Here is an 18,156-nt window from a genome sequence, read left to right on the forward strand (position 1 = left end):
ATATTTTATACTGGTAATAAAGTATCCTAGAACAGAAAAAAATCCTAGCTAGTGCAGTTAAACTTTGAGTTAAACCCTTAAGCGCCAATTACATCCACACTTCCCGATAACGGGTGCGAAATTAGTTCCGATTTCGGGCCTGATAAACGTTATCCGTTCGTTCACGGAATATCAGCACATCGTTAATAATAATTGAAATGTAAACAATACTTTGTCTCTAATTGCTAAAAAAGTTCAATGTTTAATACTTTTGCATATGAACCATTTTTTTACATTTCGAATATTGTAAACGATGTGCTACAGCACATCGTTTCCGTGTATTCCGTGATAGTGAAAAATATTCTTTTTAGGGCCGGAACGGGTCTGATATCAGGCCGGATAAAGTGTGGATGTAATTGGCACTTAACTGAATGTTCTATGTATTGCTGCTTCCCTACCCTACCATTCCCTACGGTCAGTTACACTGAATCATGGTCAATCGAATCAAGTGAGATCGGCGAGCCAATTTAATTTTTGCATCCGAACCACCAATTTAATCAAATTATTTAATCTTGTCGCGTACGAATAGGCTTTTAAAAAAATCACTGTCAGTGTCTAAACCATAGACGACAGCCTACAATTGAAACAGTTTGTTGATAGTTTGTTGGTTTGGCAATGATATTTATGTTGAATCATAGTTTTTTGAGAATATCTTAAAGGTCTAAGAAAGTCTAAGTACTCCTTTCAGAAATAATAATTGTAAATCTTCATTAACACAGTATTACGAGACTACCTCGAAATTCTTTATTTCATCTAATGATTATCTGTAAAAGTAAATGTGTTTTCTCATATATCGTAAACATCGGCGTTTTTTAGTAGAATAGCAACGTGTTTCCGTGTTTATCAGCGGTTGATAATGTCGCTGGAGGGTGTAGAGTGTGTGCGGGTGAAGGCGGAGCCCCCGTGGGAGTACACAGAGCTCGAGCAGCCCGAGGCACAGGCGACGCTCACATATACGGTGAAGGTAGAGCCCCAATGCCCCCAATCGGAGAGCGAGGTCGCTTGTGGCGTGAGCGATGCCAGCCTGCAGCTCAAACATGAGGTGAAAGAGGAAATTGAAATTGAAGTTGGCCCTGAGGAGTTCCATCAATCCAAAGTCTGTCGTTTGCTTCCGCGGGAGTTAGCTAGCCTATATACGCATGAGCAATCCGGTACGTTGATGGCAGAGGTTAAGACAGAACCTGAAGATGATATTTGTGACAGTAAGACACATGCCAGCTTGTACAAAGTTCATGAGAGTGCACAGACCAGGCATGTAGACTACATGGTGAAGGTTGAGGATGCATGTGGGGTGAGTGCCGCGCGAACAGGCGAAGACGAACTTGTTGGCCCGGAGGAATGCCAGAAGCCCAAAGAGATTTTAATGTCTCCAGGTATATTATTTGGTTCTTATTTTAGCATAATTGGAATAGAACAAACCTTGAAATCTCTGGGACAGTCCTAAAATTTGGTATGTATGTAAATTAAAGACCACTTTTTCATGTCCACACCATTTGACATTTTGGGACCTCGAGGAATCACAGCCATGTTGGAAAATGTGTACCATCCTGGAGAAATTCACATTTTATTCTAAATCTACGTTATGAAAGAAAATATGATTAAATGATATTAAATTCTACACAGAAAAGTACTGGATATCATTGCAAAAAAATACATCTTGTTATAAAAAATACTTCCTAAATCTAGGCTTAGTTCTTATACATTGTCAGGTGACATACACTTAATAGGAAACTCGTAGGCATATGACTTCCACTTTTTTCTATACATTTGTACATGATCTACCCCTATATCAATATTTTACTCGACTGCGACTTCACCAGAAAGTAGAGTTGTACTGATGATGCTGAACACCCTGTAGCTTAGGATACTTGCCGGATTTTTTGAAATGACATATCGGTAGATTCCTCTTGCCCTTCACAACTTGCTTACACTTGTTTTATTAAAGAAAAATCAGTACAACCACCTTGAGAGGATGCCGAATATTAAACAATATTATATTCTCTAGCACCTAAGTTATTGAGCCGATTTCAATACAACAGACATGAGGCTAAATATTGTGATTGCAAAAACAGATTTTAGATCTTAAATGGGTTTCAAACAATAGTGACAGTAATCAGTCTGACAGATGATCAGGCGCCATCTTGAGAAGTATATGTCTTTTTTGGTTTATCCAATTTTTTCAGATTCTATGAGTTTTAAGTGAATATTGTGTATGGCGAAATGGAAGCTTATTAAATTCTACACAAAAATGATATGATGATGTATAAAATTTGTTTTGATTTGAAACAAAAAAGTATATTTCCAAATCGGTTCAGGTGTCTTTGAGTAGGTAAATGGGGGACATACATAATTGAGAACCTAATCTTTTATTGAAGTCAGTTAAAAACAGAAAAATAATTTCCAGTAGTTACCACTAAAAATTTTAATGTTCAATACTGCTTAAAATACATAGATAAATATGAACTGGGAATATTTTACGACAGGTGATTCGGTAAACTATATGTGAGTAAAGATCTTCATTTTTTTCAGTTTGTGGCTATAATGTTAAACAGATTTGTGTAGAATTATTTCATACATATAAGATACAAGAAATAAATTGATGAAAGTCAATATTTCACATATGTATATTGATAATCTTATTTGGAAATATTTGTTCAGTTTTAGAGCAGTTTACTGAATTGGCTGTTGATGGGAAAAATAACCCACTCTTATATTGATGAAGGTAATTTTGACTGATTAATTTTTTTTTATGGGAAATTGGTCACTGAAAATTTCTACTTGATACCACCAAAATTATGTTGGTAAGTACTGGGAATTATTCTTCTAAGTTTTTTACCGGGGCTGGTTAGAATAAATATCTAAAATAATAATAGGAGGAATAACTCAATTCTCACAGCTTGCTATTGTATTAACTTTTGTTTTATTTGTTATTAAAGTTACATGTAGTATTTAATTTACAGGGCCAATTCAACGTGAAGACCGAAGGACGAAACAAGGCTCGAAATCTTTACGGATTAGCAAAAAACGAAGTAAGCACAAAATGTATGACGAAAAGAAAACATATCAATGTGAGCAATGTAGTTACGCTACTGCCAATAAGAATCATATTACAACTCATATTATGATACATAATAGAGAGAAACCATTCCAATGTGACCACTGTAGTTTCACTTGTGCCCGAAAGGCTGGTTTAAAATGTCATATTATGACACATACTGGTAAAAAACCATTCAAATGTGATCACTGCAATTACGCTAGTGCAAAAAAATTTCAATTACAACGTCATATTACGATACATACTGGTGAAAAACCTTTCAAATGTGAGCACTGTAGTTTCGCTACTACCAGTAAGAGTAATTTGAACCGTCATAAAACGACACATACTGGTGAAAAACCTTACAAATGTGACTACTGTGGTTACGCTTGCGCAAATAAGATTTATTTAAAACAACATATACTTACACATGGCAACAAACTTTACAACTGTGAGCTCTGTAGTTTCGCTGCTACCAGTCAGCGTTATTTGAACCGTCATAGAATGGTACATACCGGTCAAAAACCTTACAAGTGTGAGCAATGTAGTTACACTACTTCCAGTAAGAGTAGTTTGAACCGTCATAAAAAAATACATACTGGTGACGTTCTTTACAAATGTGAGTACTGCAGTTACACTTGTGCTCATAAAGGTAATTTAACAAAACATTTAATTGTACATTCTGCTGAAAATCCTTACAAGTGTGAGCACTGTAATTTTGCTACGACCAATAACAGTGCTTTGAAACATCATATACTAATACATTCTCGTGATAAACCGTACAAATGTCACTTATGTAGTTACGCTTGTGCAAGTAAGCGTGTTTTAGAACGACACATGCTTAAACATGTGGAGAAACCATACAGGTGTGAGCAGTGTAGTTTTGTTAGTACCGATAAGAGTTGTTTGGACCGTCATATGATCTTACATGATGATGGTGACAAACCATACAAATGTTATCGCTGTAGTTACGCTTGTGCACTGAAAAATAATTTGAATAAACATATGGTTGTACATTCTGGTGAGAAACCTTACAAGTGTGAATACTGTAGTTTTGCTAGTAGTAGAAAGAGTAATTTGACCCGTCATATAACTATACATACTGACAAACCATACTAATGTGACTATCGTTGTTACGCTTATATAGATAAGAGTATGCACTTTCAAAACATACAATTATACATTCTGGTGACAAACCTTACAAGTGTGAGCACAGCAGTTTCCCTAGAACCCATAAGAGTAATTTGAACCATACTGGTCACAAACCTTACAAATAGATTGCAGTAGTTTCGCTTGTTCACATAAACGCGTAGTTGTTTTAACTAGTACGGGGGCCACCGCCTATTTTTTTTTAATGCTACGAAATCAATGTAACGTCACATTGCAACATCAGCGTCAGAATTTAACTCTCATTTCTGACCTTTGTGTTCCGTATGCCATGGTATAAGGCCTATATAGATATTTGATCCTCAGGAAAATCGAGATTGATTGACTTTATTTACAAAAAACTGTCAAGTAGCCAATTGGATTTACCGCAATTTAAAACGAAACTGTTTAGGTGGTGTTTAGAATAAGTCCGGAAATTTGCCATTTGATAATGAAGTAATAATGTAAATATAGATTTAAGTTTTGTTATTATAGTTGTTAGGTTATTTGATTTGTATGTCTGTATAGGTTGAAAGTGAAGATATATCTATATAAAAAAAAAATATGTACACCAATTTTTACATATAAATATTTCCTGGTAGATGGCGCTGTTACGACCGGCGAATATGCTAAATCTTGCGAACGTTTTTGTATCGTGGGATCTATACGATGTTAAACTTGTTTTTGTATTTTTGAAGGGATCTATGTGGAGATCGTTTAGATTGAATAAACGTGTCTGTTTATAATTAAACTTGTTGTTTATTGCTTCCCCTTTGAGACAAAACGCTTCACTGAGTTGAAAAGATTGATTCATATTAAGGAGTGCCATAATTCATATTATATTAATATCTTCCGCTCGCGGAGGTATATATCACTCTGTACAATCGCCCTCGATTAAGGAAATTGTTTTTTTTTAGCGAGAAAAATTACCAATCTCATGCCAGTGAAAACGAAACAATCGAAAGCCAACTCACCTCGTCTCTGCACCGAACAGCTGGTTGGTACCAACACTTTACAATCGCGAGCTGATGCTGGGATGGCTCTGGCGAGGGTCTTGAGCACACAAATCGACAGTTGTAGCGTATTTTTGATTTATCACGACGAACGAGCTTGCGCCATCGAATCTATCTACCTTCAACTGCCTTTTATAAACGTCAAAAAAATATTCGAAAAAGCTACCCTACCTACTGTCGCTTAATAATGCGTTCCATTTACGATATAGGTATAGAAATTACGTGTATCAAAAAATAACAAATAAAACTAAACTACATAGATATAGTGTCCGGAACCATCACACTCATTTCGCTCAGGTGATCTTAGAGTGCGTAATAAATAGATGGTTGTATTGTAATACACACAGTTATAGTGCGACCACAGACATCTCAAACGCTATGAGTGCGACCAAGATGGCGAATCACACGATAAGATCCCGCCATATTTTCCCGACACCCGACACACCGGTCGTTTCGTATATTCCGAATATAATATTCGCATCGTCTCACTCATTTGGCTTGGCTGGATAATGAGGGATAGAGCGAGCAAGTGACACTGAGATGAGTTACTGAGCGAGTTAAATCTCAAGTGATACAAAAGAGTGAGTGAGTTCAATCAAAATATACAAGGTGACCTTAGTCATTGGACAAACCCTGAAATCCCACGTAGGGTTACTTCTCAGGAATGCTCTGACGTTAATATTTTTTAATTAGAACAAAAGATAAAAGTTATTTGCAATAATCTACAACAAAAAGAAACAACACTGTGTTAATCTTTGGCAGTATTTTTGATTGTTTCCGTATAATTTGTTAGTGTCATAAATAAAAAAGATAATAAAAAAGGTTGAAGAAGGTTCCATACTATTCTTTGAGGATATTTACCTTAGGAGCTACTAACAAATACAGGATGCTCTAAGTAAAAAATGGTAATTTGTTAATTTCTTCGAAACCGCTACAACGGTTGTTATGATACTTTGTACACTGGTTCTAAATACCCTAATGCATATGTATATTTCGGCTTTGTCCAATGACTAGCGACACACTGTATATTTCATTTAAATCACTCGTGTACGAGTAATGACACATGACTAGTCCAAAAGCTGCAAGTGTTACTTTAAACGTCAAACTCATAAATATAAATAATTATTATAGGGACATTCTTACACAAATTGACTAAGCCCCACAGTAAAAGATCAAGAAGGCTTGTGTAGTGGGTACCCAGACAACGATAAATATATTATATAAATACTTACACAGAAAATATCCATAACTCAGGAACAAATGTCTGTGCTCATCACAGTAATAAATGCCCTTACCGGGATTCGAACCCAGGACCATCAGCTTCATAGGCAGGGCCACTACCCACTAGGCCAGACATGTCGTCAGCTTGTATGAATTTATGACGTTAACACTTGCACCGTCTGGGCTATCAAAATCGCTGCCAACTTGGTCTGACTTTAGTACAAATAACCCTGGGCTATAACCGCGAAAATCGAAGTTCGTCAAATTGCGAGCATTTTTCTCTGTCACCCTAATTACGTCTTAGTAAGAGTAAAAGAGAAGGATCACGGCAATTTGCGAATTTCGGTCCTCGCGGTAGGCCCACTAGGTCCCATAACGAATGAAGAAACCTCGAGAGCAGTATAGTCTGTCTAAATGTGCACCGATTTCAAAAGAACATAGTGAGAGATTGTCATTACAAACGTCATATTTTCGCAGAAATTTGCCAAGGTACAGTCGCCTCGCACAGGTGCAGTTGCAATAATTTGTTACTCTTCGAAGGGCTCAAAAGCAAAGAGCATATAATCACTCCGTTTTACTCAAAAGTATGTGACACGCTCTTATGGCTCTACGATTAAGGCCGTGTCAAAATTATTTTGCGACCTTCGTTGTGTAACATATTATTGCAGGTGACTGTACTATTACTGTGCAGCGGCTGTAGCACGGTTGCATTGTTAGCACTTGTCACTTTCGCACTTACATACTTGTTAGAACGTGACAGGCATAGTGACAAGTGATAAAAATGCGACCGTGCTATGGCCGCAGAACAGAATTGGAGAAAAAATTGGCAGCACAGAAGACTTCATTTTATACATAGAATTGAAAAGCTATTTTGAAATATTTCAAAGTCCATCCAAGCTATACGCGGTAGCCAGCCAAGTTCAAAGAAAAATAAACTGGCGACCAAATTTGCAGCCACTTGAAGTTGCACAGGGAACTCGTTTACGCATTAGGCACGTATAGGATTGAAACCCTTGCGCAAGTTTTGAAGAAACCGTTTTTTTTTGCACGATATTTAAAAGTAATTACTCAACATAATTTGTGGTTATTATAACACTGATAGCTACTTAATAAGCTTAAGTAAGTTTATTAAAAATAGCGCTATATAATATTAAATAAAGATATTTACATTAATAAAAATCACGGAATAACAGCAGGATAGCAAGTAATCTCTATAAAATAATATTTGACCTCTATCTTTCGTCTGGCTGAATGCGCCAGGAGTGCGATGCCGATGCCATAAAAAAAAAAACTTTAACTGACACTGTGTCACTGTCAGTGTCGTATGCATTTGGGATATATATTTTTTGTTTTGAATCGTAGTTTTTTGAGAATTTCTAAATTGTTCCAATCCTAGACTTTCTACTTTATTCAAAAATAATCATTGTATATGTCCTTAATTCATCAGAAATCAAGAATCAGTGGCCTTCGGGGTCGTTATAATATTTCACCGTTTCGCCGTTAGATTCTGGCAAAGTAAAAGTGTGTCATATCGTGAACATCGACGAGTTTTAATGCGACAGCAACGTGTTTCCATGTTTATCAGCAGTTGATTCGTCTAGTAATGTCGCTGGAAGACGTAGAGTGTGTACGGGTGAAGGCGGAGCCCCCGTGCGAGTACACGGAGCACGGGCACACATTTATCGTTAAGTCAGAGCCCGATTCGGACAGCGAGGAGGGCGCTTGTGGCGTCAGCGATGCCAGCCTGCACCTCAAACATGAGATGAAAGAGGAAATTGAAATTGAGATTGGTCCCGAGGTGTATCAGCAACATGCAGTGCTTCTAGTGTCTCCAGGTATGATGCTTGGTTCATACTTCACTTTGTGTTACATGCTTGCTTGGTACTTTTCTTTGGTCTCTAAATTACATGGATCACCTCAAACTACAGGGGAGAGCATAAAGCATATCTGTCTAACGGAGACAATTTTGGTTTTGTGTTAAATAGTATGATGGCGTATGAAAGTTGCTTTATAAGTCAATGGGAATCAACTTTAATAATAAATTAACTGTATTGAACTTTAACAAAAGAACTTTAATAGTCTCCCTGTCAAATTAAACAGTGTCCGAACAGGTTTGCTTTTAAAAAATCCTTAAGTGAGCACTTTACTTGCAGTACTGAAAAATCTTAATGTTTCCACTTTGTAAGTTCATCTGATTTCATATGTATGTATGTATATGTATTTGTATCAATATTATTTACATATATGTATGTAAATTTGATTGTTCCAATTTACATTACAATTAGGTATCGGTACAAATTAGACATGCGCGAAACAGTGCTTCAAAAAGTAATGCTATATCACATCACTTTTTCGAAAACGTAATGTTACACTGAGATATCACATCACTTATCACTCGAAACGAAACATTACCCGAACGAATACAGCGCGCGGGCGCGCGCGTGATGGCAACGTCACACTCATCACAGTACCAACTACATTACGCAGCGAGTGTTAGGACTCTAGGGCGTATCATATCGGCACGTCGATCTATTACGCATTGCGTTTTGTCACCGCCATGTGATAGATCGTTTTTGTAATGTTTTTATTTTTATAGTCGTAAAATATGCATCATAGATAAAAAATAAAAGAAAATATCTGTTAATTAATGAGATTACGCCATCGAGAGTCACTAGGTAGTATTTTTATTTGGGTATATCAATAAAATTATGATATGATACTGATACGAGAATGTACTGTAAACACTAGCTCACTATTAAATTAAAGATAAATAAGTAACTTCACTCGTGCTTAATTTAGTTTGCCGCGAAAGTCAACCAAACCAAACATTTCACAACAATAATAAACAGTAAATACGTTTTTGTTTGTCAAATTCAAACTCGCAAGCGAATTATCATTTAGCCGCATCCTTATAGGTAAAATACTAAAAACATTGTAAGCTCTATGGTAACGCATTACAGTTTGAAATCGATTGCAGGTGCAAAAATCCGTTATCGTATCAATTTAATGAAATTTGCAATAACTCAAACGACTGCTACCGACCGGCCGAGCGGACCGATCCGAAGTGTTCCGAAAGCATTGCGGAATGAGAGCGAGCGAGCAGTGAGTGCGGGTGCGAGCGGGATAGCAAAGTAATGATAGCATGGCAAACAAACATCACACATCACACCATCACGTGTCATTGCTCATTATACATTACGCGGATTCTACTTGAACGGACCTTTCGTACCGACTACCGGCGCGTCAATCTATATTGATGCTTTACGAGTTTACGCGCGCTTCGGCCAGTCATATGCTCGAGTGATGTTTGAAGTAATGCTTGGTTTCTCGGAGTGATGCGTAATGCAACATTACGCGTTTGAGTGATATCTCATTTGTGATGTTACGCGCATTACTTACACATGTCTAGTACAAATGTCTTCTTGATCTCATGGTCAAGAAGGTTGTTCGACATAGAAGGGCGTGGAAGGATCTTGTGGAGGCCCTTTGCACCTCCGGGGTTCCTTAGGACCAACAACAACTAATCGTATCATCTATACCAGGGGTGGACAACTTGATTAGACCCAAGATCTCCTGTTTATTAATGAAACCCTGTGCGATCTACCAATTACATACATCTTGAAACCTTAAATGAAACTGGTCTACGTATTTATATTTTTTGCCTTGCCACGATCGACTGGACTAACAGTCGCGATCGACCTGATCTATACCATATGTTTTTGCACCACCTGCAACTTATCTGCTTTGCCTAAAGGTTGACTGGTAGAGAATGCCTTATGGCATAATTTTGCCTTTTGTGCAGTGTGTTTTCTTATGTGCAGTAAAGTTAACACTATTATGTAAACTTAAAATATTATTGGTGATATTCATAAACGCATTACTGGCCTGAATTAGCTATGAATTGTTTGTCTTTATCTGACATTTTGACTTATGTATTTGTAAGAAAGGGGTAAAAAAATAATTTAACTAAGCCTACCTATGTATACATTGACATTTTCTTTTTTGTGGTGACATTTCTTTATTTATTAATTTTATATTTTTTGTTTTAATGTTAAGTTGACGATCTTTTAGTGAAAGCCTTTGTTTTATCCTTTTGTGTAAAATACTGTGTCTTTTTCTTTAAGAAATAAATAAATCTAATCTAATCTAATCTAAATCAGGCCCATAAAGTTTTATGAATAAGGGGGTATGATTGTAAATATAATATTAATAATATAAACTGAATAAAAAAAAAAAAAATCAACCTCAAAATAACATTTACTGAGAAACAGACATAAAAAGACAGAGGAAACAACAGGCGGTCTCATCCCAAAGGAGCTATCTCTTCTAGACAACTTTTCGGAGAACAAAGTCCGCTTACCAAATATAGGCTCTCCTCTACTAATTATTTTGGTGACTATGTTTACAACCTGTTACAATAGGCACTCGGGAATCTGGTGCTTGTCAATTGAGGATTTTTATAAATATAATAGGACATTTATTACACAAATTGACTAAGTCCCACAGTAAGCTCAATAAGGCTTGTGTTGAGGGTACTTAGACAACGATATATATAATATATAAATATTTATAAATACTTAAATACATAGAAAACACCCATGACTCAGGAACAAATATTCATGCTCATCACACAAATAAATGCCCTTACCAGGATTTGAACCCGGGACCATCAGCTTCGTAGGCAGGGTCACTACCCACTAGGCCAACCCGGTCGTCTCACGGTCGATTTAACATCCAGGTTGCCGATCCGGCAGTTTACACAGCCAAAGATTACAGAGCGTATGAATTGTTTGGTAGTTCCACATATCTGTTTTCATGCTTTTATTTCCCATACAGTACTAGGCAGTTTCAATAATCAGGCAAATGGGGGAATAATTCGGGTGCCGCATATTACACAAAAAAGTAATTAACTCAAAAAAAATTGAAAAAAGTGGAAAATAAAAAGAAAATTATTCAGCAGTCAGATAACCACAGCCTCTTCAATCTCCCCTTGAGCGACGCAACGTGCGTGTCTGAGCGGAATAGGCAACCCATTCCAGTTGGACTGCACGCACTGTGAACGATTTGTCCACGATTTTTTATTGGAGAGGTAAGGCAAGTGATAAATACGCGAAATATTATAAGAATAAGAATAAGAAATATTTATTAGCACAAAAAGTTACAAAATTTAGATTAATATTTAATTGTACTCACAGAAAATTGCGCTAAAAGGTCTTCACTCAGCTTGATGTCCCGAAGTTTCTTCCTTCCAAGTCTTACGACACACTACGGGACGCTGGTTTTCAGTGAAGCCTGGTAAAACTAAAACTAATTATAAAACTAGAACTAAACCTAGATCTAGAACTAAAAAAAAAAAAACTAGATGCTACCAATATCCAAGAAAATATACTCAACACAATAAATATACACAGCATTTGTAACAAAAACATAGAATTCGAATACTTACTAATCTTTTAATGAACATAAAGAACAAACACAAGAAATAAATATAAATAAAAAATCAGAAGAGAGGAATTATAATTCTTAAATTAAGGTTCTTAATTTATATATATATAAACCCATATCTTAATTAATATGTATACTTGTTGTGTCTTTGTGTGTGCGTATGTGTGTGAGTGTATGTGCACGGTTGCCTAAGTACTACACTTTTGTTTGTCCAGCAGAAAATTTCTAAGCTTAAGTTTAAAAGAAGCGATCGACAAATATAACACTCATATAACACTCCTTGGAGATGTAGATTTAGTGCAGGGACACCCTTGCATACATTAGCCCGATTCCCTAGAGTTGGTGCTGCAGGTACAGTCACTAATAAAACCTTGTCCCAAAAATGATGTTTTTGCCAAAAACTTATTGTTTGTTATAACTTGTTTTATTAACACGAAGTATTTACCTTACAGAGCGAAAACATGAAGAAACGGCGCAACCAGACTCGCAATTTTCAATTCTTCGAAAAACACTTATTCACGGGAAAAGTGCAGACGAGAACCCATATAAATGTAACTATTGCAATTACTCTAGCACTAATAAGAATCATGTAAAAAATCATATTGTGACGCACACTGGAGAGAAACCATACAAGTGTGACTACTGTACTTACACTTGCGCCAGGACTGGTGATTTGAACCGTCACATGAAAATACACACTGGTGACACTTTTAAATGCGACTACTGTACTTACGCTTGTGCAAGTAAGCGACTTCTAAAACAACATTTATTTACTCACGGTGATAAACCCTACAAATGTAAACACTGCAACTACGCTGCAAACAATGCGAGTAATTATAACAATCATATGTTGATACACACCGGTGAAAAGTCTCACCAATGCAGTTACTGCTCTTACTCCACTTCCCGAAGAACCGATTTAATATGTCATATCAGAATACACGTTGGTCTAAAGCCTTACAAGTGCGATCAGTGTGGTTATGCTAATGCCAAATTAGGTAATTTAAGACATCATATGAAGATACACACTGGAGACACACCTCATAAATGTGAGCACTGTGGTTATGCTACCGCGTATAAAAGCAATTTAAAAGCCCATATGAAGAGAGTACATAAAAATTACTTACCTTCGTCTGAATAAGGTGGCCCGTTCAGTTTTTTTGCGAACACACTAGTGTTTTACATTTACACCGACCGAAATCAAAGAATAAATAATAATACTATCTTACAGAAATGACAGTTCCTACAAAACCGAAGTTCGACAGCGATTCACGGACAAATCATGCTGTCTCTTTCTATTTTATGCTACTATCCCTTTCGGCTATTTAGGGTTGTCAAAATTCAAGTCATCTGTGGTTGTGCATACAAAGGGACGTGAAGTTGTACCAACCCTAATAATTGCTCGGAGCAATGCTGAGCCGAATGCAGCCGAGAATGCCCGAACGCTCTTGTGTCTCGCCACTGCCGAAATGAACTAAAATAACTAAAGTCTGTCTGTCTGAGCTCAAAAATGACCCCACAGGAATTGTGCCGCGAGCGACTCAACTACAAAACAAAAAAAAAAATCAAAAAAAATCAGTCGAATTGAGAACCTCCTCCTTTTTTGAAGTCGGTTAACAACTAAGAAGATATGGACTCAACCATACATCGAGCCGCTTCACATCGACGAATATTACAACCTTTTGTCTCGTCTTGTCGGGGGCACGGCTGTGCCCCCAGATGCCGCGCAAGGGGTTTGGCATATAGAATCTTATTTTAGCCAAACAACACTTATTGGCCAATCACGTCTTTCTGAATAGCGGGAAATTGTGCAATACTATCATCCAAAGCAAAGATATGGAGTATATGCCGGCAAACATCCATTGACGAAGAAATGGAGACACGGAAATGGATAGAACATACTATTCGAAGATGGGAAACTAATAACGCTACCATCGCTTTGGATTGGATACCGCCGGACGGACACCGTGGCTCCGGGCGCCCTGTACACTTCGGGCAACGGTCCGTCCTAAGTGATCTACGAGCGGTTGAGCTGGAGCGAGGCCAGAAGGGTCGCTGAAGATGATGATGTTCGTGGCGTGGCGCGACCTTGTGAAGGCCCTTTGCACCTCTGGGGTGCCTTAGAACAACAACAACCATTCAAAGCTGCGCGCGATGGGCGGAGGTATATTAATGGAAAAGAGATATAGGGATGACTTTTAGTCAAGTCAAAAATATACTAGGAGCTTTGTTTAGGTGTATATATTCCGTCGCGGGCTATATAAAGTCAAGTTAAATACTGGATTTGGTGGGATCGAGTGCTATGAGCGTATAAAATAAACAATTTGGTTTGGAAGTAATTACATCGTTTTATTTATACCATCTCATTATTAAATGCATTGAAATTAATTGTCACGAGGGTTATAGGTCACCGGTATGACCGGTTTGACGACCGGTTTGGCCTAGTGGGTAGTGACACTGCCTACGAAGCTGATGGTCCCGGGTTCAAATCCTGGTAAGGGCATTTATTCGTGTGATGAGCATGGATATTTGTTCCCGAGTCATGGGTGTTTTCTATGTATTTAAGTATTTATAAATATGTATATATTATATATCGTTGTCAAAGTACCCTCAACACAAGCCTTATTGAGCTTACTGTGGGACTTAGTCAATTTGTGTAATAATGTCCTATAATATTTATTTATTTATTTATTTGTAAGTAAGAATTGTTCTGATAAATGTATGGTGTCTGTAGGTGTGTGCTCAGGATGGGCACGACAGTATTTCGCCCGTGAAATAAACTAACTGCCTCTTTCTAATTAATACAATGAGAAAAAGACGGGTAAGTACCTAGTCTAAGGGAAGGAATGGAAACACTGTTCACGCAAATAAATAATTTATGATTTATGAAATATTCGCATGCTTCTGGTAAACCTCGTAGCTCTGTAGCAGCGATTCAACCGGTTGTTCCAATGGTCGCAAGTTCGAGCCTTGCCGGAGATGGTGAATTTTTCCATTTTACAAGCTGTTGTTTAACTTGCAATGTTTGTATTTATTTGTATGGGGAAAATCTTGCAAGTTTAACGTGACCTAGGTACTCCCCGGTTTCCGATGAAACTGATCTGATGATGGAGACAGGAGGTGGCCATAAGGAACTCTGTGATAAAACGCCGTTTTGTCGCCTAAATAGTGTTTAGTTGTAATTTTATAAAATGTATATGTATGTTAGTCTTAAGGTATTTGTAATATGGGCCTTGTTGCCTGAATCTAATTTTTAAATAAATAAAACAACGCAACCGAATTATGTTTGGGGTTGTTAGAATTGTCGCCATGTATATTAATAGGGTTGTTTCCATCTACAAATCTTAGGGCAGAATTGTATCCCAATAAATTCTTTTGGATTATAAGAACATGTTAAACTACTTTTAGGGTACCTGTAATGACCATATTTTTGTAAATATTGAATTTAAAATATCTTTTGGCACACGTCACGTGACCAAACTCGAAACGTCATTGAATATTCTGATGAAAGCATTTGTCAAAATATATTTTGTTAATTTAACATATTTAAAGCCGTTTTTAGTATTAAAGTTGAATTTAAGGCCAACTTTTAGTTAATATAGAACGTAATACCTGTGGAAAGAAAAGTATAGTCGTCGATTAAAGCTTGTACCAAAAATGAAATTTTTGCCTAAAACTTATTCCATTTTCTTTTTATAATAAAACTTCACATCATTCAGATTTTGATCCCACTTTTGATATTTGTCAGCACTTTGTCACGAAATCTTGTATATAGATATATAGGTCACATCGTGCAAAACTACCCATAGATATGCAATAAAACCGCACTAGTTCACACGTCACAGACAGACGGACGGGCGTTGTTTATGACGTCATAAACGCGGCAAAATGGCCGCCATCCGTCAAACGTCGCGCGCAGGGATGTAATTCCTATAAAAATTCCGAGGCAAACGCGAGATTCCGAGGCAATTTGCATGTGACGCAAATGTTATGCTTGTGAGGCCTTGTGACAGTATTATTTTAGACTTGGCTCCGCCCGCGATTATGTTCTTGTAGAAATATATTATTGTATGTGTATATTAGTGTACTCATTAGTCATAAGGTATAGTTAAACATACTATAGTATTTATTTAGACATTTTATTTCGCTCAAAGTTACGGTTTTTTGTTTAATTCTCACTGGCACTTTTTTTTTTATATACTACGTCGGTGGCAAACAAGCATACGGCCCGCCTGATGGTAAGCAGTACACGTAGCCTATGTACGCCTGCTACTTCAGAGGAGTTACATGCGCGTTGCCGACCCTAACCCCCTCCCGCCCCTCGTCGAGCTCTGGCAACCTTACTCACCGGCAGGAACACAACACTATGAGTAGGGTCTAGTGTTATTTGGCTGCGGTTTTCTGTAAGGTGGAGGTACTTCCCCAGTTGGGCTCTGCTCTAGATCTGGAATGACATCCGCTGTGCTGTGCCCTACCACACAGAGCGAGATGACATTCACAATACCCATACCTCTCTTGTGGACGTAGTTTAAGGACTGCACCCACCTTGAAGTCTTTCTGTTTTGCCTTATGGTTGACTGGTAGAGAATACCTAGTGGCATTAAGTCCGCCTGTTGTACTCTTTTTTATGTGCAATAAAGTTTAAAATAAATAATAATAATAATAAATCTTAATCGTATCTTGATCTTAACAATAGTTATTTGTTTTACAAGGGGGCAAAGTTGTTTAACCCCTCGTGCTAATATGGATACCCAAGAAAGCGAAAGTTTTCTAAATTTAATCACGAGCGTAGCGAGTGGTACGAGAAGTGGAATCTTGGGCGTTGCAAGCGTTTCAAGGCACCAGGGTTAAACAAAGTTTGCTTCCGAGTGAAACACAACATTTTTCAGCATACGAGTACCAATGCGAGGAAAATACTAACTAAAATAAAAAACAAAGCAAAACTAAATGATTGTAATAAAAAATGTATTATTCAAAATCATCATTTAAAAGTCAATTCCCCTAGCTACCATAAGGAAACAACTCGAAATTTGCATCTGATTACTTTGCCCCACATGTGGATAAAACGCAATGTACGAGTTATAATATCGCATTATTTTGAATAATTATCTTTTATACTTAATTTGACTCACCTACTTCGTCGGAAATTTCTCAAAAATATGTAAGTAGCATTTGTTGCAAAACTAGGTAAGGTAGAAGTACTAGTGCTCGACGCTGGACTAGTACTCGACATGGGCACTTTATGTCAAAGTGACAAGGATTAAGTTCGAATACAGAAAGATCTTCGTTGTTCAAATTTAACCTATGTTTCCATGAAATACTCGTAGAGTGCTCATGTCGGTGACTAGTGCAGCGTCGAGCACTAGTACTTCTACCTTACTCTTTAAAATTGTTTCAGATGTCCGAATTCGGCGCGAGACGAACTTTCAGATACGTCAAAGATTTCCGGAAGATACGATATGGATTGGATATGTCAGTGTCAAAACTGACGTTTATGTTTAAACAAAATTCACCTTAAACAACATGTGGTCTTATCGCTAAAAAGTGTTCTCTTCCAGACAACCTTAAGGTAGACTTTAACCTTAAAGTTCGAATCGAGCCGTACATTAACAGTTCTTCATAACATAACATTTTCACACATAAAAAAACTGTAATAATTAAGACGGTAAGTAATTTATTACTAATATTAGGCGATCGTGTCATTCACGATGACGCGTGCCTTGATTCGTAATGTCATGTCATTGAAGGTTTGATTTAACTAATCGGCGCGTCATCGTTGATGACACGAACTATAAATAATTTAAGCGAAGGAATTGATAAAAAAGGTATTTTAGTATTTGTAGTCGTGTCACGTTAAAGGCATAACGGATTTTTAAATTTTTGGCACAAAGCCAGATGGAACCCATAAAACTTTTATTGGTATCAGGATACTTTTTACCTGCTACGGTAAAGCAAATTAAGGGTCATTGTGACTAGGGATACAGTTGCGAAACATCCACAACAGACTACAGAATATGGCGATTGCAATATTTGCAATTCTGTACTTTCTCCTCCTCCTCCACCCCCGGTTTATAAATGCCTATAGTCTGTATCTTTAGGTATTTAAAAAAGGTAAACAAACAATTTGTAAATGTTCGGGTAGTTTTAATATTTATTGGTTAACCAACCAAATACAAAACCGCCTGGATCTGTCACTGAACGACCTGACTTTAAACCTACATTATTTGATCATGTAATGTTTTCATCTACCCTCAGCTG

At 37.1% G+C, this 18,156-nt stretch overlaps 2 protein-coding genes across 4 annotated transcripts; both read left to right on the plus strand.

The window, feature by feature from the left end:
- The first annotated feature begins 666 nt into the window (after positions 1-666).
- Positions 667-14,237, plus strand: LOC133531776 (zinc finger protein 431-like). 3 transcript variants are annotated; one of them, XM_061870172.1, is made up of 3 exons: positions 667-1,412; positions 3,000-3,068; positions 5,137-5,785. In XM_061870172.1, the coding sequence occupies exons 1-3, from the start codon at positions 896-898 to the stop codon at positions 5,415-5,417; spliced, it is 867 nt and encodes a 288-aa protein (XP_061726156.1). In that variant the 5' UTR covers positions 667-895; the 3' UTR covers positions 5,418-5,785. The 3 variants fall into 3 exon arrangements, with proteins under 3 accessions (XP_061726156.1, XP_061726154.1, XP_061726155.1); XM_061870170.1 differs by lacking the exon at positions 5,137-5,785 and adding an exon at positions 12,351-14,237 and having other exon boundaries at positions 699-1,412; XM_061870171.1 differs by lacking the exons at positions 667-1,412; positions 3,000-3,068; positions 5,137-5,785 and adding exons at positions 7,764-8,288; positions 12,351-14,237.
- Positions 3,076-5,128, plus strand: LOC133531779 (zinc finger protein 726-like). Its single transcript, XM_061870174.1, has one exon. It carries the CDS (start codon positions 3,080-3,082, stop codon positions 4,190-4,192), a length of 1,113 nt encoding a protein of 370 aa, XP_061726158.1. The 5' UTR covers positions 3,076-3,079; the 3' UTR covers positions 4,193-5,128.
- Positions 14,238-18,156: the final 3,919 nt, after the last annotated feature.

The sequence above is a fragment of the Cydia pomonella genome, chromosome 25 (assembly GCF_033807575.1).
Source record: "Cydia pomonella isolate Wapato2018A chromosome 25, ilCydPomo1, whole genome shotgun sequence".
Classification (NCBI taxonomy): Eukaryota; Metazoa; Arthropoda; class Insecta; order Lepidoptera; family Tortricidae; genus Cydia; species Cydia pomonella.

Coding starts and splice junctions, on each gene's coding strand:
- LOC133531779 (XM_061870174.1), top strand. CDS start 3,080: ATGTATGACGAAAAGAAAACATATCAATGTGAGCAATGTAGTTACGCT.
- LOC133531776 (XM_061870170.1), top strand. CDS start 896: ATGTCGCTGGAGGGTGTAGAGTGTGTGCGGGTGAAGGCGGAGCCCCCG. Junction 1,413..2,999: donor AGAGATTTTAATGTCTCCAG/GTATATTATTTG, acceptor TTTAATTTACAG/GGCCAATTCAACGTGAAGAC. Junction 3,069..12,350: donor ACGGATTAGCAAAAAACGAA/GTAAGCACAAAA, acceptor TTTACCTTACAG/AGCGAAAACATGAAGAAACG.